Source organism: Aedes aegypti, unplaced genomic scaffold (assembly GCF_002204515.2).
Source record: "Aedes aegypti strain LVP_AGWG unplaced genomic scaffold, AaegL5.0 Primary Assembly AGWG_AaegL5_hic_scaff_1076_PBJ_arrow, whole genome shotgun sequence".
Classification (NCBI taxonomy): Eukaryota; Metazoa; Arthropoda; class Insecta; order Diptera; family Culicidae; genus Aedes; species Aedes aegypti.
The window spans coordinates 13126-38966 of NW_018734490.1; the positions used below are offsets into that span (position 1 = coordinate 13126).

General features: G+C 38.7%; 1 protein-coding gene across 1 annotated transcript; it reads right to left on the reverse strand.

Annotated features, from left to right (window-relative positions):
• Nucleotides 1-11756: 11756 nt before the first annotated feature.
• LOC110680229 lies at nucleotides 11757-22430 on the reverse strand. The gene is made up of 3 exons (XM_021856045.1): nucleotides 22199-22430; nucleotides 13150-13356; nucleotides 11757-12860 (listed from the first exon to the last, which is right to left on the reverse strand). Exons 1-3 carry the CDS (start codon nucleotides 22400-22402, stop codon nucleotides 12546-12548), a joined length of 726 nt encoding a protein of 241 aa, XP_021711737.1. The 5' UTR covers nucleotides 22403-22430; the 3' UTR covers nucleotides 11757-12545.
• Nucleotides 22431-25841: the final 3411 nt, after the last annotated feature.

Here is a 25841-nt window from a genome sequence, read left to right on the forward strand (position 1 = left end):
CCGCGTACTCAAACCACTCGGCTAAGGAAGACCCCATGGAATTTTTATGTCTGATCATCTGAACCACGATCACCGTGAATGTATCAGCAATTTGTTGCATAATCACACTAACATGTACGTCAACATGAGAAGCGATGGCATTTTTGAAACATTAATGAATATTTACCTTCAATAACCTTGCACAGCGAACGACTTATGACCGAAGCAATGGATGGATTGCAAGCGAAAAGTATGGTGATCATCAGGTGGTAAAAAATATGTCGGATCGCCACGACACACCAAATATTTTAAAGCACATTTTAATGCATGTTTTCAAATCACTCACTCGACCTGTTCAGTTTTTTTTTCTTTCGCTTCGGTAAGCTGATAGCTTTTTCACCTGTGTCAAATCCACGCAAATTCGTTTCGTGTCTTCGCGGTGAGTAAAATTGCTTTTGGCAGGGTGAATTGGCGATGATGGTATGTTTTCTCTGGTTCGTAAGTATCTTGGGATGAAAATTCACTGCCAATCGACATGGCAGCGGTAAGAACCTGTTGTTTTCACTATACGGCTGTTTATCTTTTAATCCATTCTAACCAGAGCGATTCCATGATGACCCACCGATCGCAAAGGCATCTTGATACTAAAATTTTGGCTGAGGTGGGATGGATTAAACGCCGGCCAAACGGTTAATATTTTCAACTATAGTATTTTTTCTATTGTGAGAGATGAAGACAGATGAGATTCGTTGTCCGTTGTACCATGATCGGTAAGAACGCATAGTAACTATCGGATAAAAGAAAATTAAACAGTTGCTATGCTGTTCTCCCCCTCCAAAACCTAACAAAACTTCTTAAAACAAGGGACATTTGGTCGGCGTTCAGTCCATAGTGGATTAAGTGACATTTTTCATATTTCATATAAACAAATCCGTTTGAGCTGAAAACCTAATCGATTGGTCACCACCAGCTAGTGACCAATCGATTAAGTTTCCAGCTTAAACGCTTAAACATAGTTCTCCAGCTTAAACCAAACATAGTTCTCACAGATCCGTGCTCTTGAAAAGTTGAAGCTTGGCTTCGATTCATCTTCACCTCAATGTCCAACACTTTGCAATTTTTCAACCCGCGAATGTCCTGATTCAATATTTCTACACATCTTTGTGTTACTTTCAAACAGTACAATAATAATAATTAGTTCTTTAATTAGATTGTTATCGTTTAATGCTTACAAGGTAAAACTGGGCTCATATCCTTAAGGTAAGCATAAGGACTGATCATTTTATAAAGTGGACACCTTGTTTATGATATATCTTTTTTATTTATTGATAAAATTGTAATCGGTTTTCTGTGTATCTATCTGTTCAACTATCATGCTACAATGTTATGAAAATATAAAATCTTAAATAATGTTTTTGGTTGAAAAAATTAAAAAAGTTTTTCCAAAAACTCCTAAGAAAACTGTTCGTCAAAGTTAGCATTATTTTTTCGCAAAGCAAAAATCTTCATTTTTATGAACAAATCGTATGTTGGTATACTTTTATTATTCTGATATAGGTAGTGCTTTAATATTATTAATAATATTCCACCATTCTACAACACTAGGTAACTCTTGTGACTTATCGATTATGGCCAAAATTCCTAAAAAAACATCCTTTTACTTCCAGCCAAAACTTAAAGTAAAATGCGTGTTGAAAACTGGTTTAGACAACTAATGAAACCATATTTGTATGAAAGAGAGCACAATCTTGAGTTTTATTACATTCTTAGGTATTTTGCTCTTTATGGCCGGTTTTATAAAAAAAATCTCATACTTTTAAAATCTTGTAAATATGTTTATCGATCTACAACAAATTTAAGAGTTTTTTTCTCCAAATATTTTGATAGTCTCAGAATAACTTATTATGAAAATTATACATGGAAAATAAATTCGATTTCATTACAGCAGTATTCCCCAACTTTGAATGTTGTCATTGTGCTTTGGGAGGTATTCTGGAAATAAGGTATTGCACAGACAAACAGACGTCCACACTCTCATCATTGTCCCATCGACCACAATTTTTAACGGTCGATTCAAAAATATGGTAGGTGGCTAATCCACCACTCGCAGCGCTTGCATCGTTTTTGTTCGTGTATGACGTTTACACACTAACCGCCATCTGTTGGCCTGTCGGCCAAACACACCGATTTTAGCATTGGGCGTACATATCCTCGTGACTATGAATTTTGATCCAGATTTGTTCTAAGTGTTACGTCTGTTTGTCTGTGGTATTTGTTTTTTCTATTGGCTTTAAATGTGACGTGGGGACTCAATGAAGTCGAAGGTTATTTGTCATATTAATACCATGTAAATACTTCCGTCAGGCGACGTACTTTAAACCTTTAAATTCTTCTCATATCGGTTTTATTAACATTTATTTTTTTTTCTAAAAAAGTGGATGGAAAATTATTTTTTGATTATCTGGAAAACTGTTGCTCCCAAAATAACTTGATATTTTTTCAGCAGGCTTCTGATTGATGATGCTTTTGAGGAACAAACCAAATCAATCAAAAATCGACTGTTCTAAAATGTTGGCCTTATTAGTGTGAAATTAAATTGTACAATATTAGTCGATCGATGTACAGAAAACCGATTGCTATTTTATTGAAAATTCAAAAGATAGTGCATGTACAAGTTGTCCATTTAATAGAATGAACAGTCATTATGCACTCATGTCAAACCATTTTCCCATTATTACGTGACATTTTAAATAAAATGAGCCTTGTTTGTATACCATATTATTGAAAACATGATTTTCCTTTAAATTGGCCCTAATGTTGCCTTGAGTGGTCTAGTTGTATTTTTAAACTTTCTTAATTGTGCATGAATGCTTAAGTTTTGTAACGCTAATAAACGAAAGCCAGCGAAAGCTCGTTTTTTTTAAATGCGCTAAGTTACCAGAGCTTTGGAAAACAACGTGGCGCGAACAAATACGCAAATATTAGCGCCTTTATTTATACACCTTAATGCGAGAACGCCTACCGTTCAATTTAAAACGAATGAGCTTTCTGAAAACATCGAATAGGGTGAAGAACTATTTGGGCAATGCAAAGATTCATTTTGACATTTATCGATCGATTTGTTTTGTAATGCTGCAATAAGAAACACTTCTATAGTACGCATATTTTAACCAAATATGAGCCAAATAGCAAGGATTTCCTAGGATTTTTATTTGTGATCGTTGAAACTAAAGAATTCTTGTTAACTCCCAAAACCCCATCGTTGGTTGCGCCACTGGGATAAGGTACAGTATTGGACAAAACATTTGCAACTTTTTCGATTTTCCATATATAATGACCAACTTTGGTAAGCTATATCTCAGTTATTTATAGACCGATTTGAATGAAATTTTGGCAGAACATCAGACATGACTTGAATTTTAACATATATTTTTGAGTAATTTTTCCAATCACAAGTTCAAAAGCAGTAACGGTTTGACTAAAGTCAATTTTTTGACGATTTTTTATAAATGACATAACTAAACATATTGAAGGAATAGCTTCATGGTATCTTCAGCAAAGTTGTAGATTTTAACGAGGTAAACAAGTTTGCTGAAGACAATTTTTGTGTAGGGCTATCAGATTTTGAGATAAATAGTTATGAATTTTGCGTCGAAAATTACACTTTAGATAAACCTTTATAATTTATAAACCCGTGATTGGAAAAATCACTCAAAAATAAATGTTAAAATTCAAGTTATATCTGATGTTCTGTGAAAATTTCATTCAAATCGGACGATAAATAACTGAGATCTAGCTTACCAAAGTTGGTCATTTTGTATGGAAAATCCAATACTGTAGATGTACCAAGAGTGAAGCGCCATTATTGTACATATTAATGTTGTAACGGGAAGTAACGACCATTAACTTGACACTTCAATTGTCGCGCTTTGTTCACAACAGCAGCGCGGTGATTCTGGCGGTGGAAAACCGCGCGACGACTGGAAGGTTAACCCGTATAGGCCTGAGTGAAAGCAAAAATTCTAAAAACTCTCACCCCTCAGCGAATTCTTAATGGATTCAAATGATTTTTTGTCAGTATACTGGCACACATATCTAGTTTCTAGAAGTAGAAGTAGACAGAGGAACGCGGAAATATTCCTATGGTCGAAGTTATTCCGGTGGATCACTGGGTCAGGTCGGGTGAAAAGGGTACTGTCCGTTTGTGCCCCTGCAGGTAGGCTAATTTCAAGATTTCCGGAATTGGCTATAATGTGGCCACTACATGACGGAATTTTAATAAAATTGCATCAGTGTAAACCTTTTGAGAAACGATTGAATTGGATAACTATGAGTATTGCATTTGATTAATCCTACAAATGACCTCGGGTCCCGGGACACCTCAATCTCACGATAAAGTGGCCAATTTGTATCTGAACATCTGTGCCAAGCTTATGGGAATGCATTTGAGTGGACAATAACGTTTGATTTCTACTTTTCGAGCATTGAAACGGTTTAGTATCCAACAAATCTATAGCCGATTCTTCCGGGCATTACATCTGAATGGCGACATCCAGTGTATTGTAAACGGTGCAAAGCTCTCTATTTATAATGTTGAATATCAGATCTTAATGATTTATGGAAATTAAAATGATTGTCATTGCAAATAAATGAAGGTAACTTGGCATGTCCCAAAATATACCCCTTTTTTACCCGACTTGACCCAGTGACCCACCGGAATAACTCCAACCACAGGAATATTTCTGAGTTCCACTGGCCACTTTTAGAAACTAGATATGTGGGCCAGTAAACTGAAAAAAAATCATTTGAATCCGTTAAGAATTCTCTAAGCGGTGAGGGTTTCAGTATTTTTGCTTTCACTCAGGCCTATACGGGTTAATGAGAAAATTTATTTCATCGCAGTAACCAATGGCATGTTGCAGTATACTTTTAATTTGTGTTCCTATAGTTGCGGTATCCGTTGTTTTCTTGTGTGATTCTCTACTATAGGAACACTTTATCGCAACTATTAGTACAACTTAGAAAAGTTTTAGCAATATAGCATGGAAATAAATCTGATTCCCAAATCATGATTTACAAGTCATGAAATTCATAATTTGATTAGGTCATTATACCAGGACCACAAATCATGGTTCCTAGAGTTATAATCATGATTATTCATAAGCATAACATCTAGAGTAACAACACTAAAACGAGGTGTATTGCATCATTTCATTCGTTTCGATCACTTTTTTTTTTATTATTATTGATAACAGAATATTACATTATAATACTTAATAATAACAGGTTCGCTATTTGCTTGTTTAACAAGTTTCTGAGTCCTAGCTTACATTTATGTATTTTCCAAAGCAACGGTTGAAAAACTCTCAATTTTCCCATCTCAATTCACGGATTTCTTTCTTAAACAAATACAAACTAGGCTGTGGGTACCGTTTCAGATTGAACGAGATTGCTTTGACTGCTAATCATAAAGCCGCATTTTCATTTTTCTTTGAATAATCTATTTCGTAATGGAGAATATCTTCTAAGTTCTGCAACCTTATTTCACAATGTTTGAAAATTGTCGTTTTTGTCCAATTTGAGATAATTTGGGCTGGGGGACATTGTTCCAATCTGTGAACATTATTATCGGAGCGCGAACACTGGTCGCAGGCGCTACTTTCAATCCTTCCAATGGTATAGGCAACAAGTTTTTCCTTATTAGATATAATATTATTCCAGAATGCGAAACACGTAGCTTTGTCGTCAGAACAGATAAAATAAAAATTTAGGTTTCTCCATACAATCTCCCATCTAATCATAGGATATTCAATTTTAACAGCTGGAACAATATTTTTCTGTGAGATATAATGTCTGTAAATCAAGGCGGTAGTAGTGATATTGGGCATATCCTTAATCTTTCGAATTTCAACAATTAATTCCTTAACAGCGAGAGGCAAATTTTGGGGTTTCAATTTATGTATTATGTATTCTTCTGATGTATCATTATTTTCCCAGTTTATTGCATTTTTAATAAAAAGAGATTTTGTTTTCGTTTCTGGGTCTACTAACCGCAGCCCACCCTGATCATAATCTAAATAAAGCTGTTCTCTATTGGTTTTAAATATGAATCCTTTCCATAGAAATTGACCCACACAGCATTTGATTTTAGCTATGTGCTTTTTTGCAGGAGGAAAAACCTGGGCCAAGTACCAAAATTTCGAAAGTACGAAGGAATTAATCAACCAGCTTTTCTTCCATAAATTTAAGTTCATCACACTGTGTACCTGTAACATTCGCTTTACACTTTGTATTATTCTGTCGTAGTTAGAATTTATAATTGAACTAATCTTAGATGAAAACTCTATTCGAAAAATTTTGAGATGATTTACTTCTGGAATCTGTTGTGGGCCTAAAACGCATTTATTGATTCTCATATAAGTAGATTTACTAGTATTCATTTTAAGCTTTCCAAACGATTCAAAGGAGCGCAAAATTTGAACAAGCAAATCAAACTCTTCGTCGTTTCTTATGAAAATATTAATGTCGTCAGCATAAGCAATCGTTTTGATGAACTTATCGTAAATAAGGACACCTGATATGCTATCATTTAATTTACAGAGTAGTGGTTCTATATATAATACAAATAAAATCATGCTGAGTGGGCATCCTTGCCTGACAGAGGAATTTAACAGCTTATTTTACGGTATATAGGGGAAGTGGTGGTAAAATGAACAGGGATGGTAAAATGAAGACCGTACCTTATACCGAGAAAAAACAAATTTGATTGAATTTTATCACGCTCGGACGATTTAGAGCATAAATCGGAGTGTTAGGGTTGATATGGAGGTCAATTGAAGTGAACATATAAACGAATACTAAGATTTTAGAAAACCACGTTTGAAAATTAGAACTGACATAACATCTAGCTCGGGGGGGTTGAGGTTTTTCAGTGAGGTGAATATCGTTATCATATGATGTCAAATCTGATACCTTTAGATTTCATTTTAATGGGTTACAATAATTAATGGATATTTTTTCGGGAATTCAATGAACATTTTCAAAAATATTTTTTTTGCTCACGTTTTTTTCATGATGTTAATTTTACCATCATCAGCGGTTCATTTTACCCACATAGTGCAGGTAAAATGATAAAAATATGTGAAAATTTAGTTATTTCAGTCTAAATTTGTGTCGCTGCTATAGACAACATCCCTATTTTTGATGTTTTGCGATAGAACTGTACAAATTTTTAGTTTCTCTATCAGATTCAAGATAATATCCTTAAGGTGTTCATTTTACCACCCCTATTCGTAAAATAAATCAATTCAATTTGCATCTGTTAGGGATCATGCACAAATTACGTCACGCTCCAAGGGGGGGAGAGGGGGTCGAGCCAAGCGTGACAAGCCTTACAAAATTTTTTGATGAATCATACAAAAAGTGTGACAAAGGGGGAGGAGGGGGTCAAAAAAATTTAAATTTAGCGTGACATAATTTGTGTACCATCCCTTATATCTAGTGGCGCATGAGATTACGAAAAAAAAAGTTTTTGTAAAAAAAACTTTCTCATGCTGAGCAGAAACATATTTGAAACAAAAAAAAGGTGGGCTTCGTAGCCATGCGGTAAGTGTCACCAGGCATTAAGCCGCATCGTGCTAAGTAAGGAGTGTGGGTTCGATTCCCGCCTCAGACCAAACAACTTTTCGTCAGGAATGTTCTTCGACTGTGCCACTGGGTGCTGCATGCTAGTCCATTGTCTAGTATGGTGCTTCCTTCAAAGAGCAAAATGCCCACTGGAAGCATTAATGTGTCCGTATCTTTTTGAAAATATATCCAGGTTTCTTTCACCTAAAATAAAACCTCTAATTATTTATATGCGTTAAACCAGCCTTGGCGTGAAAATCTCAAAAAAAAAAGAAAAAAAAATATGAAATTGCTAGTTTGATTTAAATGATTTTAAACTTTAAATTGTGAAGAAGTTTTAGACATTTCTATCTACCGAACTAGGTGGGAATTAGGTGTTAAAAGCGCGGTTCGGGTAAAACGCGCCACTGCAATATTTCCAAGATACGAGGTATCAAGCCGAATTCGAACATTTGACTATCAATTGAAACGACTCTTACAGAAATACATTTTTTCAATTTTGACGTGATAACAATGTTAAACTTTAAAAACGGTGTAGAACAGAAGGTGAAATGCGCCATGCTTGATGGGTGTTGAAAAATAAGAAGGTGAAATTCAAACTATGCCACAAAACCCAAGCATCGACAAAATAATCTGCATAGTATCTGCAGCACGCATTAGAATATCTGAAATATATGAATTTTGAAGCAAAATATCAGTTTGAACCTTGGTGACACATTATACCCCGTTGTTATACCCCGCGTCCTCTAACACTGAGTTTTTCAGATTTTCAGATTTCGAGAAAAAATGGAGAAATTCTCCCAGAGGATCAGGTAACTGGGGGTTTAATGCGCCGCCTAAGGAAGGAAGCATTTTTAACCATAAATAACATTATTATAAACTCTTTTTTAATCATTATCTGGTAGGCAAATATGATTTCTATCAAGTAGTAGAAACAGCCATCCAGTTTCATTTTTCTGGAGTTCATAAATCAGTTTTTTAAAAATACTTGCTTATCTGCATTTTTATTTTTTTTTGCGGGGTAAAACGCGCCACCTGAGTTTGACGTTAGCCGTACGTGCGTAGGAAAACTGGGGTTAATATGTCCATAGGGGGCAAAACGCGCCACCCTCGATTTGGACGAACGGCGTGTTTTAGAATACATTTTTTCATCCTTATAGAAAATTGATAAAAATGCTTCTCTCAATATATTTTCATGTGTTTTCTTCAAGAAAATCGTAAAAAACGTATAAAAACGTTTTTCGATATTTTAGTTGCAATTTTGCGCGATTTTCAAGGCGATATTTTAGGACGATAAATAATCAAATTTCTAAAACTATCAACGAGAGCCAACTTGTGCACTGTCAAAGTTTATATTACATGCAAAAAATATGTTAAATTTGTCCTAAAAAAGCTTATTGAAGGACCTAAAGTTTAATCAACTTTGGGGGCAAAACGCCCACTCCTATTTCATAACACCAAAACAGCCGTTTGAATTCAAATTCTACCTAACGTAATGCCATGTTGAAGTTATGCGCAATTTGGAACCTTACAAATGTACATTTTTCGCATCAGCATGTCTACTATTCGCTCTAACGAAGGTACGATGCTGCCATCTGGAAAAAGTTTACTCTATGCGTGAAGCGTCGACCATTTAACCCGGCAAGGTATAGGAAGTGAAATTTCAAATGCTTATATAAAATTTATTACAATAGCTGTTTAAATTCTTTTCAGCACATGTTGATAGACTATTGATGGGCTACATTATAGACACATTATTTTGATTTTTATATTTTTTCCTCAATATTCTGCGGATTCTATAGCTTATCGTAAATCTAATCCCATACACTTAACAGAATTTAATTAAAAATAGTTTTGAATTTTTAAGTAGCATTCGAAAATTGACATCCTATGCTTTGCCATGTAAAGACATCGGAGCTTCACGCATAGGGTCAACTGTGGTAATTGCCTCCGTCATCGCGAATTATTGAATATTTTTCCAGATGGCAGCATCGTACCTTCGTTAGAGCGAATAGGGCGATATTCAAAACTGAAAAGGCAATAGATGACTCTTTTTCAGTGGTAGTAAAAACGAAATCCTGAAGCAAAGAAAGCACAATGGAAGATGAACTAAACACAAAAGGTTATGTATTCATATTACGCTTGATTTCTAATCACTACTTTTTCGATCCAGTTTCCTAATTGCAAGTAATTTACGTTTTTCATTATTTCCCATACGTTTTGACAGTTCACCGACTACCATTCTTCCATGCGCTTGTGTTTGAAATTTGAGAAATTTGAGAACCCAGCGTAGCGCGATCAGTGAAAGGAATACAAACATCAGTGTCGCCGCTAGGCGGCCAGCACAGATAAACTGAATGTTCGAAGGGTTGTTGTCTGCACTTTTTGCCACTGGCGCCAACTGTTAGCGATTAATATCAAAATAAACAGTCGTTACCCTATTAACATCTGAACAAACGCCCGGATGTATGCAACCTTTAAACAAGCATGATTGTGTGCGTACGTTTACAGCATGGCTAACGCCGAACTGAAGCGGGGCGTTTTACCTCGCAAAACAATACATAAGCAGTTAAGCAAGCATTTTTTTAAAATGATTTATGTTTTCCCTAACGTGGGCAAACTACTCCCAGTCCCCCTACACATGTGCAATCATGCTTGCATATACGTTGCATACATAAAGACGTTTGATCAGATGTTATTGTTCAATGGATCATTAAACGGCTGCTATGGCAAGCATAGATGGTGCCACCGTAGCCTTGTGTGTTTGACAGAACAGCAATGCTGTCACAATGTTAAATCCCATATACAGTGGCGCCTTTGTTCTGATGCGGTGAGCACTGACAAAAACGGCCTTCAATGATCCATTATAGCATTATAGTAATTATAGTCAGTGTTGATTAGACTCATTTACCCGAAATTCGAATTGTGAAGCCATGAACTGTTATAACTGTGCGTTGTATTCCTGAGATGGAGGGGGAGGTGGTTGGGCTTACACATGGGATCCGACAGTTTCGATCTCGGTGGGCCGCAATTCAAGTTTCGGTGAAATGATTCGCACTCACTCACTCACTCATTTCATTTCACCGAAACTTGAATTGTGGCTCTCTGGGATCAAAATTGATCGATTTTGTGTGCAGTACTCTGTTGCGCTGTTGATCTTCTTCTTCTTCTTCTTCTTCTTGGCATTTACGTACCCACTGGGAGAGACCCGGCTTCTCAGATTAGTGTTCTTATGAGCACTTCCACAGTTATTAACTGAGAGCTTTCTTTGCCAGAATCACCATTTTTGCATTCGTATATCGTGTGGCAGGTACGATGATACTCTATGCCCAGGCAAGTCAAGGATTACGAAAGGATCCTGAACCGACCGGGAATCGAACCCAGACACCTTCAGCATGGCTTTGCTTTGTAGCCGCGGATTTTAACCACTCGGCTAAGGAAGGCCGCGCTTTAAACAAAATACGTGGAGTTGAGTACGGCTAACATAAGGTAAATTGGTAATCATCTCTATAGGTCATAATATGGAAGAAAAAGAAGAAAAAATCAGACAGAAGCAAACTTCAGCTTGCACAATGATTTGGGTTTAAGGGTGCAGGATCCGTCATTGATTTTGGAATTTTCAAAAGCAGTTTTATTGTTCAAAGCCAATAAAAATTACAGAAAAATGTGTTCACTATATTCTTTTCTCCAATCGGAATACAGTGAACACATTTTCATCGAAATATTTTTAGTTTTGAACAGAAAAACTGCTTTTGAAGTTTCGATGATGACGATGATAACGATGACGGAGCGTTGAACGTTAATGGAAAATAATGGTTCAGTGCGTTTCACTGCTTTTCACTGGCAAAATAAAGAGTCGTTCATCTTATCCTTTTCACCATCTTTGCCAATAGCTATCTTCTACATCTGAACCGTTATTGGAATCTTCAATCAAATTAGGGATAAACCACTAACCTTCAGTCCAATCATCCGATTAAGTTCTGTTTTGAGATGCACATCAAAATATGGTTGGTCAAAAAATGTTTCATGTTTCTAGAAATTCACAATAGCTCTGCTTATTGAGAGAAAGAATTTATAGAAGAAATTTTCTTATTGTAAACATAAACTCTCACGTCTTTTCGATGAATTAGGGAAACAAAATTATAAAACACTTTTATTTCATTGGTATCCTTTTTATTACAGGTTAAAAGTTTTGTCATGAAATACAAAGCTGAAAAGACGAAATAAATATATCGAAACTAGAGTGCCTTATACTTCATCTGAGATGTGAATCTTGAATTGTTATTTTTCATTGGGTCAGTTACAGGTAAAATATAAATACAGTATAAGTGACTTATTTGATTTTCCGTAAAAGCTCGAACACATGCCTAACATCGTCTGATAAAAAATAAATGAATCTACGTACGGCAATGCCAAGTTTTGATGGCCGGCCATTTATCTCACATCTTGTCTGTTGGTTTTGCGAAAAAAAAATAAAACATGGTCTGACTCAGGGTTCATCAATCTCCGACTGCAAGGATTTTCGCATCAAATATTTAAATAGATTATTGTTATCATCGCCCGAGAATGTTAACCTTGGTTATAATTCGCACTGTGAGTCATTATTTTGGTATTGCTTTGAGTATAGCAAATCTCTATTTATAATTTACATTTTTTTGATGATTGTCCTGTCTACTTCTTCCTAACATTAATTAATTCTACGCTCGCTCTCAGCTCGTTCTGTCATGAGCCATTTGGTGACAAGGAGAAAAGCAGTGCCTAGTGCCAGTTGAAAGGTATCTATTATGTGAATGTCTTACATCCTAATAGTAGTGATATTTTTCCATTTTATTTTCAAAAATTTATACAGTATATAGATTAAACGATAACAATAAGGTAGGAATTTGAAACAGAAAATATAAGGTAAATTTATTGGTTGCTAACTCTAGTAAATCCAACACTTAGAAAGAAACAACCTTCTTTTGTGTTTTGAATCGGACCATTCCGGTTGTGACTTTGGTTCCTGCCTGTTCGGTGGTGGTGGCTGGGATCAACTCATCGCACGCCGTTTCCGCGAGGACCTTCTTCAGATGAGCTGCACGGCGAGCTCGGGCAGCTTGCTTCTCTTCGAAATCCATCATTTCCTGGTCCAGATCGGCCAGACGCGCCCTGGTGGCGTTGGCTCGTTTGGCTGCGAAGGACTCCGCAGTTTCGTCCTTCCACTTGAGGGCACTCTTGGAGTCCAAGGCGGAGCTGCTATCGGTTACTGCTCTAATCTACGGTGGACAGGGGGAAAAGGTGGTTCAAGGCGGGCAGGTTCGATTTTGGGAAGTTCAACAACGAAGCAAGGTAGCCACTAGATTTAGTAGGATTCCGGAGCTTCCAGATTCTGAAGCACTGATTGATATTTCAGCTGCAGCGGGACAATGCAGGAAGGGAAACAAGCAGTAGGCAGAATAGAAAAGCGTAGAATTAGTTTTATTAGCAGCCGAAGCGCGAAAAGCTCAAGGCATAGAAAATTAGTATGGATCTGTTTGATTAGACTCTAGCTGAGCAGTACTTTACCTTGAGAGTTTTCCTCACGGATTGCTTTTCGGTGGACGCAAGATCGCTGGAGTCATCGTAGCTGGACAGTTTTTCGGCTAGTTTCTTGGCAGTCTGTTCGCTTAGCTTAGATCGAGTTTCACTGCGAACCTGTTCCAGCGTATCATCGCTCTGCAGTTGCTTCAGAAGGTTTTTGTTGGCGCGGATTCGGTTCAATGTGGCTTGGACCTGCAAAAGTGACGAATAGATCGTGAGTCAGCTGTGGATTTAAAAATAACAGTTTCGATGGGTACTGGTGGTTGCGATTGCGTTCAGATTGGTACTGTTTTAGATTGAATGTGATTGAACTCGAGTTGAATTACGATCGGCTGTGTTGTGATTCGGATACACAGTGCAATGAACCAAGAATGCGTTGAAGAATGTGTTCGATGTGATCAAAGGTGGAAATTCAAACATTTGAGCAACAATAATGCCAAAAAAATGTAAACTCACTATGAGAGTTCTAGTTTTAGGAAAAACATATAAATCAACAGTCTAGCATAGAGACTGTATGATAAAATTACTTGTTCTGAAATCAACGCAACGAAAACCACATTTACCATCGGGTCTCATGGACGAATTGAATTATTGATGAAATATTTCTAGAAGGAGCTTCTTTGGATCTCTTGAGCAATGCTTAAGTGGAATTACTGTTTGAATTCTTGAAAAAAAATCTTAAAATAATTTTTGCAAGATCATTTAAAAAAGTCTCTAGGGCAGTAAAATTTAGATCGAGCTTATTTAGAAAGTGATCCGTGACACTTTTCGAATGTTTTGCTGAAACTCACACTCCAGTGCAACATGCGAGGAGATCGATGTCCCGGGACTAATCGAGTATCTCCAGAATATGCAGGTAGTTGCTGATGTCATCATCGAATTTGTTAAGAGCAAAACAATAAAGGGCGAACTCGAAATTATTGCGACAATGTCATGCCAATTTTCTTATAATGTTTAGAATCAAACCAAAATTTTAGGGTAGTTTTCTACATATATTGAGTGCAAAATTGAAGGCATATTCGCTTGATGTCCTCCATCAAAGTCTTTACGGTGTCATCCTGTCCTCTCGTCTTTGACTGTCTTCTTGCTCTTTCGAAGTTTCCGCTTCATTATTGCCCAGTACTGCTCCACCGGGCGCAGTCCCGATAGTTTGGCGGATTCATGTCCTTCGGAACAAAATGGACAGAATTGGCCTCATACCACTCCATGATACTTTTAGAATAGTGGCATAATTCCAAATCTGGCCAAAACAGCGGAGCTTCGTCGTGCTGCTGCAAGAACGGCAAAAGGCGCTTCTCGAGGCACTCAGATTTGTAGATCTCGCCATTTGCTGTGCCCTTTGTCACAAAAGGCTCACTCCTCAGTCCGCAAGAGCAGATGGCCTGCCAAATGAGATCTTGGAGGCGAACTTTGACATTTTCTTCTTCTTAAATTTGTCGTCCACATCGAATTTGCTCTTGCCGGTGAAAAACTCCAACTCCAGAATTTGCTTAAAATCGGCTTTTATATAAGTTTCGTTGTCCATCACACAGCAGCCATATTTTGTCAGCATCTTCTCATAGAGCTTCTGTGACCGAGTTTTAGCCGTCGATTGTTGCCGCTCATCGCGGTTTGGGAAGTTCTGTACCTTGTATGTATGTAGTCCAGTTCTCTTCTTTGCATTCTGGACGTAGCTTTGCGACATGCCGATCTTTTTAGCCAAATCACGGCTTGAGACGTTGGGATTTGCTTTAATCATCCACTTCATCTTTCCCTTCGTCTTTTTGTTCTCCGGTCCAGGTTTTGTTCAAACTCCTTTACCGTGGTCCAACGTGGTTCCAACGTGTGCGGCAAAAAGACGCATGGTTCCTAAGAGAGAAATGACCTATGCGGCTGTCCTCCAGAGCGAAAAAGCTGGGCCGAGGCCCGCGATCAATTGGACAAGGCAACGATGGAGAGGCCAACACTACGTATGAGCCCAAGAAATCCAAGAAAAAAGTGCCACGGGAAGCCCGAACCTGGCAGTGCTTCCACAGGAACCACGGGTGCAAAGCAATAGCAGCCCGTGGATACGAGTCGGAAAGAAGAAATAAAAGAGAACACTGGAGACGGGAACCACGGAGAATCCTTAACCGAAAACAGCGAAACGTAGGAACTTCGGCGAAGCCCTCGTTATCAAAACGGAGGAGGCAAAATACGTCGAGGTTCTGAAGCACGGAGAAGTTATCGCCATTGGCACAGATGTGCGGAGCATAAGGCGGAATAGGATTGGTGAAATGAACCTAGGTGCCAAGCAAAAGGGTGCAGCATATAAGCAACTAGCACAAGAAGTACTTGGCGACGAAGTTGATGTTATATCTTTGCCTGCAGAAGCGACTCTTCAGTGTAAACATCTGGACAAAATCACCGATACAGCGGAGGTCTCGGTTGCGCTTGAAGAGCAGTGTGACAGCGACGTAGCCATCCTTAGAAAGCACCCGCAGGTCATCCCAGTGACGGCGATAAGGCTGCCGGTTGCAGAAGCAGAAAGAGGAGACAACGGACACTTAACGGGTGGACCCAAATGTCCGGGCGCGTGATGATCAAAGCAGCCCAAAAGGTAATGGACCAATGCACGAGTTCACTGATTTGATGTTTCAGCGGTGCGGAATTCACTTGTTTCCATGGACACGTAAATAACACGGCACCGCTCAAACGTCAATGAGTGGACGCGTGCATTGGTCCATAATACAGTTAAATTTGAATCACTTTGATGCAGCTCAGCAGCTGCTTTGACAGTCAGTCTCGGAAACGAAGATCGACGTGGTGTTACTATCGGACCCATACCGCATACTAGCCAACAGCGGGAACTAGTGGCGGATAGGTCTCAACAGCTAGCAGCTATAGGGGCAACAGGACGATACCCAATTCAAGAATTAGTCTCTATCTCAAATGACGGTTTTCCGACAGCAAAAAATAACAGCGTATTCTATTGCAGCTGTTATGGGCCCCTATATGGTCGATTGAGGAATTTTCCCACATGGTCGACAGGATGATAGCCGAACCAGCTGATCGGCAGTCAGCAGTGATAGCTAGTGACTTTAATGCATAGGGGTAGCCGCTGCACCAACCAAAAAGGCCAACTATTGTTGGAATACCTGGGCGCAATAAATGTAGAGCTCGCAAATCTGGGCACAGTGAATACCTTCCGCAGAATCGATAGTCAACGTGATGTGCTGAAGTGCTAACCTTTTACGTACCCTGAACTGGTGCGTTAATGACGGTTGCTCATAGTGATCATCAATCGATTCGCTATAATATCATACCAGGCGGGCGGAGGGCAGAGCGATGTACCTCAACTCAAGCCCGAGGTTGGAAAACAGCGCGCTTTAACGGCGAAGTAATCACTGAAGCCCTGAACGGAATACTCTGAACCTAAACGGTGAAGGGCTAGTTGCTGTGATTTCACGAGCGTGTGATGCTTCCATGCCGAGAAAAGCCCCTTCTAGAGAGAACAAGACGCCGGTGTACTGGCGATGGGAATCAATTGTAAATCTTCGAGCGATCTGCCTTCAGGGTAGACGAAGAATGCAACGCAAAGGAGAAGGAGTGGCGACGATGACGAACGAAGAGCTGCATAGATCAAGGAATCATCCCGGATGTATGAAAACGACAGAAATTGGTGCTACTACCAAAGACGGTGACCCGTCGACTTATAGACCTATCTGTCTACTAGATACTAGATTGTTGAGGAATGGATGAAGTCTAGAAAACTAGGACTGACTCGTCACAAGACTGAAGTGGTGGTGGTCAATAACCATAAGTCCAAGCAACTGGCGCTTATCTTGGTAGGTGATTGCACCAAGGAGCCCAAGCAATCCCTTAGGCATCTTGAGGGTTATGATTGATGATGAGCTCAGCTTCGCTAGTCAAGTTGAATATGCCTGATGATGTCTAACATCTGGTCTAATCTGGTCAAAAACGCTTAGAACAAGCAGAAACCTAAAGCGGTTGGAAAGCTTAAGAGTAGCAAGCGCATACTGAACTGTTTCTAAAGAGACCGTGTGCATCATAGCCGGGATGACGTTTGTACTTACATTACAGTACTAGCGTGTTTGGAAAATATCTCATTATTTCTCCATAGTTATTTCCATATAAACCTACATTGTCTTTGGGCCACCTTTAAGCCACCACCTACTTAGAAAGCTGAAAATTTCACAGAACACTATGGATGGTAAGGAACATATGGGAGATTGAATTCTCAAACATTTTTAAAAATTGAACCGCCCTAATGTGGTTGTAACCTGAGAGAGAAGAGACAGCTGGCTTATATTGCAAGCTCCGAAAAGTCAAGGGAACCTGCCATCAACTGTCACTGAAAACCGCACATTTGAAGGACAGAACGTAAAAAATAGTCAAAATTCAAGTAGGGTAGATGTACCAATAGCCGCATAGCTAAGAACAAATATTCGTATAAAATAGAAAAATAGAACTAGAGTTATTATTTTGACATCATCTGAAAGCCTTTTATCTTGGTTTTGTGGGGAAAATATGAAAACTACGAAAACTCATATGTTTGTATTTATTATGTGCCTGTAGTAGCACTAGCATCACGGCGTTAGCAAAATACAAATAAAAACCGTATTTTTACAAAACTCCTATATTTTTTCTTTAAAGTGTGGATTAAAAGCTTTCGTTTGATGTAAAAAAAAGTCCTTAATTCATCAATTATTTTGTATAATAAAAAATAGTTTCTCTCAGTAGTGCTACTATAGGAACAATAGGTTTACTATAGGCGCAAGGGAGCTTATGTTTTAAGCAAAACTAATTATTTCGTTCATTTTTTGAACAAAATCAAGCTGTGTATCAATGGTACTTAGATAAATAGCTCCTGGCCTTCATGTCAAAAAATATTTTGAAACGATTTATAGCAAAACGGCCGTAAAAAGTAACTAGTGCGGCTATAGGGGACTGTCTACTAAGGGAACACCGACTCTAATTGTTATTTAAATTTTTAGGTGTTTTTCGATGATTTCACATTTTAAAAAGTTGAATACCTAAATATAGTTGGCAAACTGCTATTGATTTTTTATATTCATGTCCTTTTCATAGCGAACAGCAAGAAGTGAATATGATTTTGACCAAAATAAAATCATCTGACCTTGTGCACGACCCAAGAGTTGAAAAAAAGAAGTCAAAGAAGGTAAGAAAATATATAAGTGTCAGTGAGTTGTCCCCTCTCTCTAAGTTTGATGAATAGGAACAACAAACGAGAGCTCCAAAGAGAGAGCGATGGTAAAATGTATTTTTCTCGATTGTTTACCGTTGGGGATAGGTGTTTTACTTTACTGACACGATAAACAATCACCGAACTTGCTATAGCAATAGTGTCTCCCAGGATTGGAGCTTGTTTAGAGGGTTTTTATCATGCACTGCTATCCCCCAATCAGATCAAAGTTTTAGCAGTATACGATAAACAGTCTCTCATAGTGTGCTGCATTTTATGATAGTTAAAGAGAGCGATACGTGAGAGATTCTCATTTTTCTCAGGATTCAATCACTGGCAATACGTATTCAAATACGTGAGTTAGAGCCAAAGATAAGATGCCCAGCTGTATTGTATTATATGTCTTGGTCGCCCATATTGTACGAGGCTCAAGATGATCACGAAGTATAAGAAGCTCAAGTTACGAACGAGAAGCTGACCTTATAAATTCTTCAGTCTCGAAGTGCTGTGCATGACTAGGTGTTGAAGTTGAACCTCCCCATGGACATAGAAATTGTCGGCTTTGTGATCGGCGAATCTTTAGAAGAAATCGAAGTGCTCACAACGGAGGTGAATGATGCTGTAGTGGATAATGGTGGATATTAAAAGAGCTGGCGATAGCTTATCATGAAACTAAGGTGGTAATGCTAAGCAATCAAGATACACAGTGTAGCAGGCGAAAATTCTTTAAGTAATAATGAAAACGACAGGGCAATCCTTGACGACCCCTTCGACTACGCATACGTAAACTAAAACTGGCTGATGGCCTGGTGTGGGTTTTGAGCATGTCGAACTATCTCACCAAAGACAGTCTATGCGGTAGCCGGAATGGTTCCGTTAAACATCTTATTCCAATAGAATAGCGTACCTCGAAAGAAATCCGAAGAAGATTGTAGGGTTTCGATCTATGTACTTCGTGCGTAAGCAGGAATGCCAAGCCAATTTAAAAAAAATGCAACCCACCTAGAAGATCTTGAAAATTTGTCTGGAAAAGTCTGGATCGCTTATGTCGTATATGAAGAACCTTACAAGTTATTCACAAAACCTTACAAATTCACTTCAAATTTTATCTGGATTTTCCAGATTTTTGTATAATGTGGCCTCAAATACCTGGAATATTGCAGACAAATTTGGAAGGTTGTCAATGCTGTGCGTAGGGTTTCGATCCAATTCGACGCAAGCGCTATTATTCGTCGTATCAAACTTAAAATGATCCTCTACGGCAGATGTTCGAACAATATAGATTTTTCCAAAGTGTAATTTTGTGAAAGCTGTTATAGTTCATCCTCTTATACACCAAAAATGCGATAAAACTGCTGAATTTTGATAAATAATTTCAGTTCAATTATCCACCGAAGACGTACCAAGCAAAATCTGATTAACAATCGACTGAGCCACGTCACATTACGATTCATATTTCTTCCTGCCTTTCTGTGTGACTTGCTTCAGCGGGCACTTATTTACACAATGGAAAACCTGCGCACATCTTCACTGAAGAATTTCATCCCAATCACACGTCGTAAAACTTCTATAATTTATGAAATTTTCTCAACGACCGAATATAGTTGACAACGTAAACAAAGTTTTCAATCGGTCGGACTGCAAAAAAAATCTGTGCGTATCAATGTGTGCGTGATGTTCGGCGTGGAAAACGGTTCTTTCGATTGTGTTGTTTTGGCTGCTCAATGAGAAGCTGTCATGATTGCTCGGTTAAAAGGAATTGTGCTTATATGTTTGGGCTGTATTTTGATAGCGCCAATAATTTTTTAAGAAACCCACTTATTTAATCATGCTGGCGGAATGGATGGAGATGCCTGTAGATTTAGATATTCTAGTAAAACATTTTATTATTACGTTGATTTGTTGTAATTTGATCACTCAATATATCACAGTGCGCCGTTAGTTGTGAGACGAATCAAAACTGATTGCGATATGAAAATGGATACGACGAATATAGGAAATGTTAAGAAACAATTTCAAAATCTTTTTGCACAATGCGAAAGCCGTCTTGGGATAGCAGTGAGGACCTGCATCAAAGCTTAATACGATGGATATTACTACAGTCAAACCTCCATGAGCCGATATTCCATGACCCGATGTCGACTCATGGAACCATACTAAAATCAACATTTCATGGTTACTATGATGGTCCGTTCAGGCAGCTTTCAAGTCATTTCTGTTCCATTAATCGATATTTCCATAAGTCGATGGTCCCTTCAGATATCGACTCATGGAGGTTTGATTGTACATCACTCTATTACGATTACATATTGTATTACAGATTTGGATAGATTGATACGCACTAAACTTACGAATACCAGGCTGATTTTTATGAAAGTCATGAATTCTAGGAGGCATTCAACATTTGTCATTTTGAGGAGAAATAAGCTGTGAGAGATAATGACTGATCAAGATTTATCGACGAAACTAATTTGGTTGACACATATCATACGATGTGGCGCAAAACAGCAACAGTATTGTCATCATTTGATTGACAGGTCAACCTCAATGAAAACGGTCGCAGAACAGTAATGAAAGTTTTATCAGTTGAATTAACGAACCATGTAATGTTGTTGGACTTCAACCGCTGATTCGCTCTTTGATTATTTTTCCATATGTAACGCATTCTTGTTTCAATAACAGTTTTGGTATATGATGTCATCATTAACCAAGTGACGATACGTGAAAGTTCCATTTCATGTTAGCGATTAGTACTAATGAATGTTATACATATGAGGATTTTTCTACGAAACAATGGGGTAAAAGCTACAACCATCTATCTAAAATTAGACTCAAACGTAAATTTTGACCGAATATGTTTCCTTTTGCAAACAATTGACAACCGAAAGGATCGAACAAAAAACAACTGACTTCGCGAGAAGCCACAACGACTATGACACCCAACGAAAAGCATGTCTGATTTGTGTGTGTGCGTGTGAACGATTGATTCATGAGGTGCTCAGTGATTCGATTGAAAAATAAGAGTACAGCTAGACTGAGACTTTTTTTTCTAGAAATATCACATTTTATTATCATCATTCCTGTAAATATTCCTAAGCTACAATAGGTTGCGCTGAGTATAAATATTGAAGGTTAATATATTATTCATAATTACAGATATAATTTAATTTATTTGTTATGTGATAAATAGCCATCAAAGCAGGGTTGAGCACATATTCCGAACCATTCGATGTTGGAACCGGTTCTTAAGTTTTGTTTTTGTAGACATAATCACATTTCATACAGAAATACTACTAAATGTATCCATATGATTTTAATAACAAGCGCTTGTCATTCTAATATATCGATTCGGTGCTTAGATGGTAAAATTTCGTTCGCGTATCTATGTAAAGTGCAGAATAATTTTTTTTCGAGCTCGAATAATTTGTTTTTTTCCTAACTACAAACATTTCGTGTGTACACACAACAGATCAACATTCCTAAAGTATGCTACAAAGGTAGTGGCTACAAAATCATGCAAAATATGGAATTCTAATATCAGAGAGAGACTTGCTTTGCCGTTGTTCGATTAGTGTTGGAAACATATTGAATCAAAAGTTGTGATTAGTAAATAGAGGAGGTATACTCAAACCAGGTAGATTCATTGGTTAAACATTGAAGAGTGTTCCATTAAATGATTTAGGAGCAACCACAACCGCAGCCGCTGCTGTTGTAGTAGTTGTAGTAATTGTAGTAGTCGTAGTAGGATCGTGGGATGTAGTGCGAATCACTCGGCAGTGGGATCACGTAAATGACCGAGTTGTCCCGATTGACGTCCGAGCGTCTCAAGAGAAAACGTCTGAGTCTCACCTGCTCGTCGAAGTCGTTCTCCAGCACGGAACTGCTGACCGGGGCCAGGCTGTGGCTGCGCAGCTGATCCGAGCGTGAATCGATGATCGACTTCTCGTGGATAACCTTGGAGGCACGGGCCCGGGCAATCGACAGGTCCTCGTCGAACTCGTCTCCGTTGAAGTCGAACAGGGGCTTGCTGGCGAGAGGGGAAGCGCGGTGCATCGATGTTTGTTCGCGGTCGGCCGATCTGTGAATGGGAAAGATTGGGACAGGTGAATAATTGTTGAACAATACAGTTAAAACTGAAAACTATGAACAACATGTCGAGGATTTCATCAAGAAACGGTCAATATCAACGATAGAGAAGCCAAAGAAGTCTGAAGAGACCCATTGAGAATCTCAGTGGATCAACGGATCTGCCAAGAATATTGCAAGAATTTTACAGAAAGCTATTCGTCCAAACCTTAACATTTTTTTTTTCAATGATCTCTGAGAGGCTCCAGTCTAATGGAATATTTATGTAGTGGATTACTTAATATAAGCAATCGCCCAATCTTCATGGTATCTACTAGAGAAGAAGTGTTAGACATAACGCTCTGCTCAAATAGAATCAGTCACGAGTTGACGAATTAGTATGTATCAAATGAGGAATCATTATCTGATCAACGCTACATCTTCTTTGAACATACAAATGTAACTGAGCAAACTTTGCGTTTTAGGAATCCCCGATAAAAAATGAATAAGATGATGCCGTTGATTCTACAACATCCTACATTATGGAAGCTTTTGAAGAATCATGTTTTCTGTGATCTGTGAAGACTACTAGAAGGATCCCATGGTGGAATTTCGATTTGGCTACACTCAGGAAACAATGTAGAAGATGTTAGAAGAGGCATTGTTCAGAGGCTTTCGAGTCGGCTCGCGAGGCTTCTGCTGCCGGATGGAAAAACCTTTTTACAAATGTTTTCAGTTTGAGTAAAGTCAGCCGGCTGAACAAAAACCTTGCACAATCTAAGGATTTCCAAGTGAACAAAATTCGCTTACCCAACGGTGACTTCACTTCTTTCGATGAAAAAGTTTCAGAATGTTTATTCAATACTCATTTCCCCGGATGTGTGGACATAGCATTTACGGATGAAACAATTGTCTTTTCTTTGGCTCGCAGTATCGTAACTAATGAATCAAATCAAGGTGCACTTAATAATTTTGTTCCTGTGGGATAAGGTAAAGATCTGGGAATCATTAATTGTTGGTGATGCGATCCATGATATAATCACGCCTAATCGGATAAGCGATATAATTCGATGAACGCTTCTTCTTCTTCTTCTTCTTTCTGGCGTTACGTCCCAACTGGGACAAAGCCTGCTTCTCAGATTCTTATGAGCACTTCCACAGTCATTAACTGACAGCTTTCTTTGTACGAAGATACTCTATGCCCTGGGAATCGAGAAAATTTCCTTAACGAAAAGATCCTCGACCAGCTCGATTCGAATCCACGACCCTCAGCATGATCATGCTGAATAGCTGCGCGTTTACCGCTGCGGCAATCTATTAATAAAGCCTACGCTATTTTAATAAAGCCTTTAATAGTAGCCTTCTAAATAATAGCGTTTTTCCGACCTATGAACTTGTGGACAACTATCTAGCTTTGATAGTTTGTAAGCACCCTATTCGACCTGTTAAAACCCTTTCTGTTAACCCGATAAAACATCTATTGTTCCAGTTGTCAGCCAGCGCTCGATCGAGTCGGTCGGCTTTTTGCTTTAGCGCAAACATTCGGTAGTTAACACTGTGAAATTCCATTTACAATGGCTACCACACGAAAAAATACGATAGTCGTCGATTTCAACGTGCTTCCCGTGCGGCCAAGTGCAGGAGACATTCACAAGTTTCTGTGCAATATATTGGAAATTCGAATGGCTTCCGTGAAAAATCTCCAAATGCACAACATTCGGAATTGTGTCCTCATTGAGATGAGCGATTTAAAAACAGCAGAGAGAGTAGCTGCTTTACATCATTTAAAGCACTCAATGTCCTCAGAAAACAAAAAGTTCAACATTCCTATCTACATGGAAGATACTGCGACGAATGTCCGCATCCACGATCTCCCGCCAGGAATACCAAATGCAGTTGTCGCCGATCACATGAAGCAGTATGGGAAGGTAGTGTCCGTAGCTCGTGAATTGTGGAAAAAGTTCTTCCCCGGTGTCCAAAACGGCGTTCGTGTCGTGCGGATTGAATTCCAAAAACACATACCATCATACGTGCGAATTCTAAACCAGCTTACGACTGTGTCTTACCGTTCGCAAATCCCCACTTGCCGGCGGTGTGAACGAAAGGCACATCCCAAACAAAAATGCTCTGAAGCAGCAGCTAGCGAAAAAGAACAACAAACTACAATGCAGTCTTCATGTAATACCCAACAAGCTGTATGTGTGGCTGACAACCCAACACAGATAGATGTCCCAGAAGAAGCAAGCGCGAAATGTAAACGAACGCAACATCGACTACAGCAGCAGACAAAACGGAATGTTCGTGAGCTGAGTCCATTGGATAACTCACCACCGCGAAAGAAAACAGATCCCAACGCAGAGCCCATGCCGGCCGTGTCTCGTGGAATCGGCAATAATGATAACGAAATAGAAGCAGAAAGAATAGTTGATACGAGTACAGACTCTGACTCAGGTTCAGATCCAGAACCAGATGATGTAGCCGGGTGGAGAATTAAATTCGACAAGCGGTCGAAACGGCAAGACAAATTTATTGCTAAGTATTGTAAATGAATTGTTTTTTTATGTATGAAATTGAATTGTGAATTATTGATTTTTACTCTGACACGAATGCACCTGCCTGGTGTAAAGTGTCGTTAATAAAATAAACAACAACATCTATTGTTCGCTTTACAGAAAAACGATACCGCTATGGAATTCGACCTTTACGTCTTTTTGGCACTGAGATTAATGTGACTGCTCAGGTAAAGTTTATCAGAGTCGTTCTAGATCCATAACTATCCTGGACACCTCACATTGATATCAGAGTCAAAAAAGCTTGCAAAGCCTTCGGCCAATGCCGGCGAATGGGAAAGTATATCGAATGGGTTTACACAACAGATGTTCAACCTATGTTGGTATATGGATGTCTTGTGTGGTGACAAAAGGGCGAAGTGAGAACAATCCAATAAAAATTGGGCCATCTTGAAAGGATCTGCATGATGGCGATGTCTGGTGCATTCTCTACACTCCCACGGCAGCACTCCAGGATCTTTTCGATGTTGAACCACTACACTACGGTAAGAGCAAGAATGTGTTTATTGTTCAAGATGTATGCATCTTGTATATTCTCGTGAGCTAAGACTGAATCAGTTTTTACTCACTAGGTAGACACTACACCGTTTTTCAGGCAGAAATATTGCCTTTTATGTGTGGAGTGCAATCAGCATTTCAACAGCACGTAATTGGTGAAGTCATTTACTTAGGGGGGTCCGTGGCGTAGTTGGCTACACGTTCGCTTTGATAAGCGGATGGTCATGGGTTCGATTCCCAGCCCCCCCAACAAAAAACCGCCCAGTTGCTCAATGATCCATAATATTGAGCGATGATGGAGCCCCACATCTATCCTCAACTGTGGTCGGAGAGCAACTGAGGCAAATTGACCCTCTTCG

Bases quoted from the DNA above. Each gene is read 5' to 3' on its own strand.
- LOC110680229 (XM_021856045.1), bottom strand. From the start codon at position 22,402: ATGCACCGCGCTTCCCCTCTCGCCAGCAAGCCCCTGTTCGACTTCAAC. The intron at 13,357-22,198 runs GTGAGACTCAGA...TCACTTTTGCAG, and splicing joins AGAACGACTTCGACGAGCAG to GTCCAAGCCACATTGAACCG. The intron at 12,861-13,149 runs GTAAAGTACTGC...TGTCCACCGTAG, and splicing joins CCGTGAGGAAAACTCTCAAG to ATTAGAGCAGTAACCGATAG.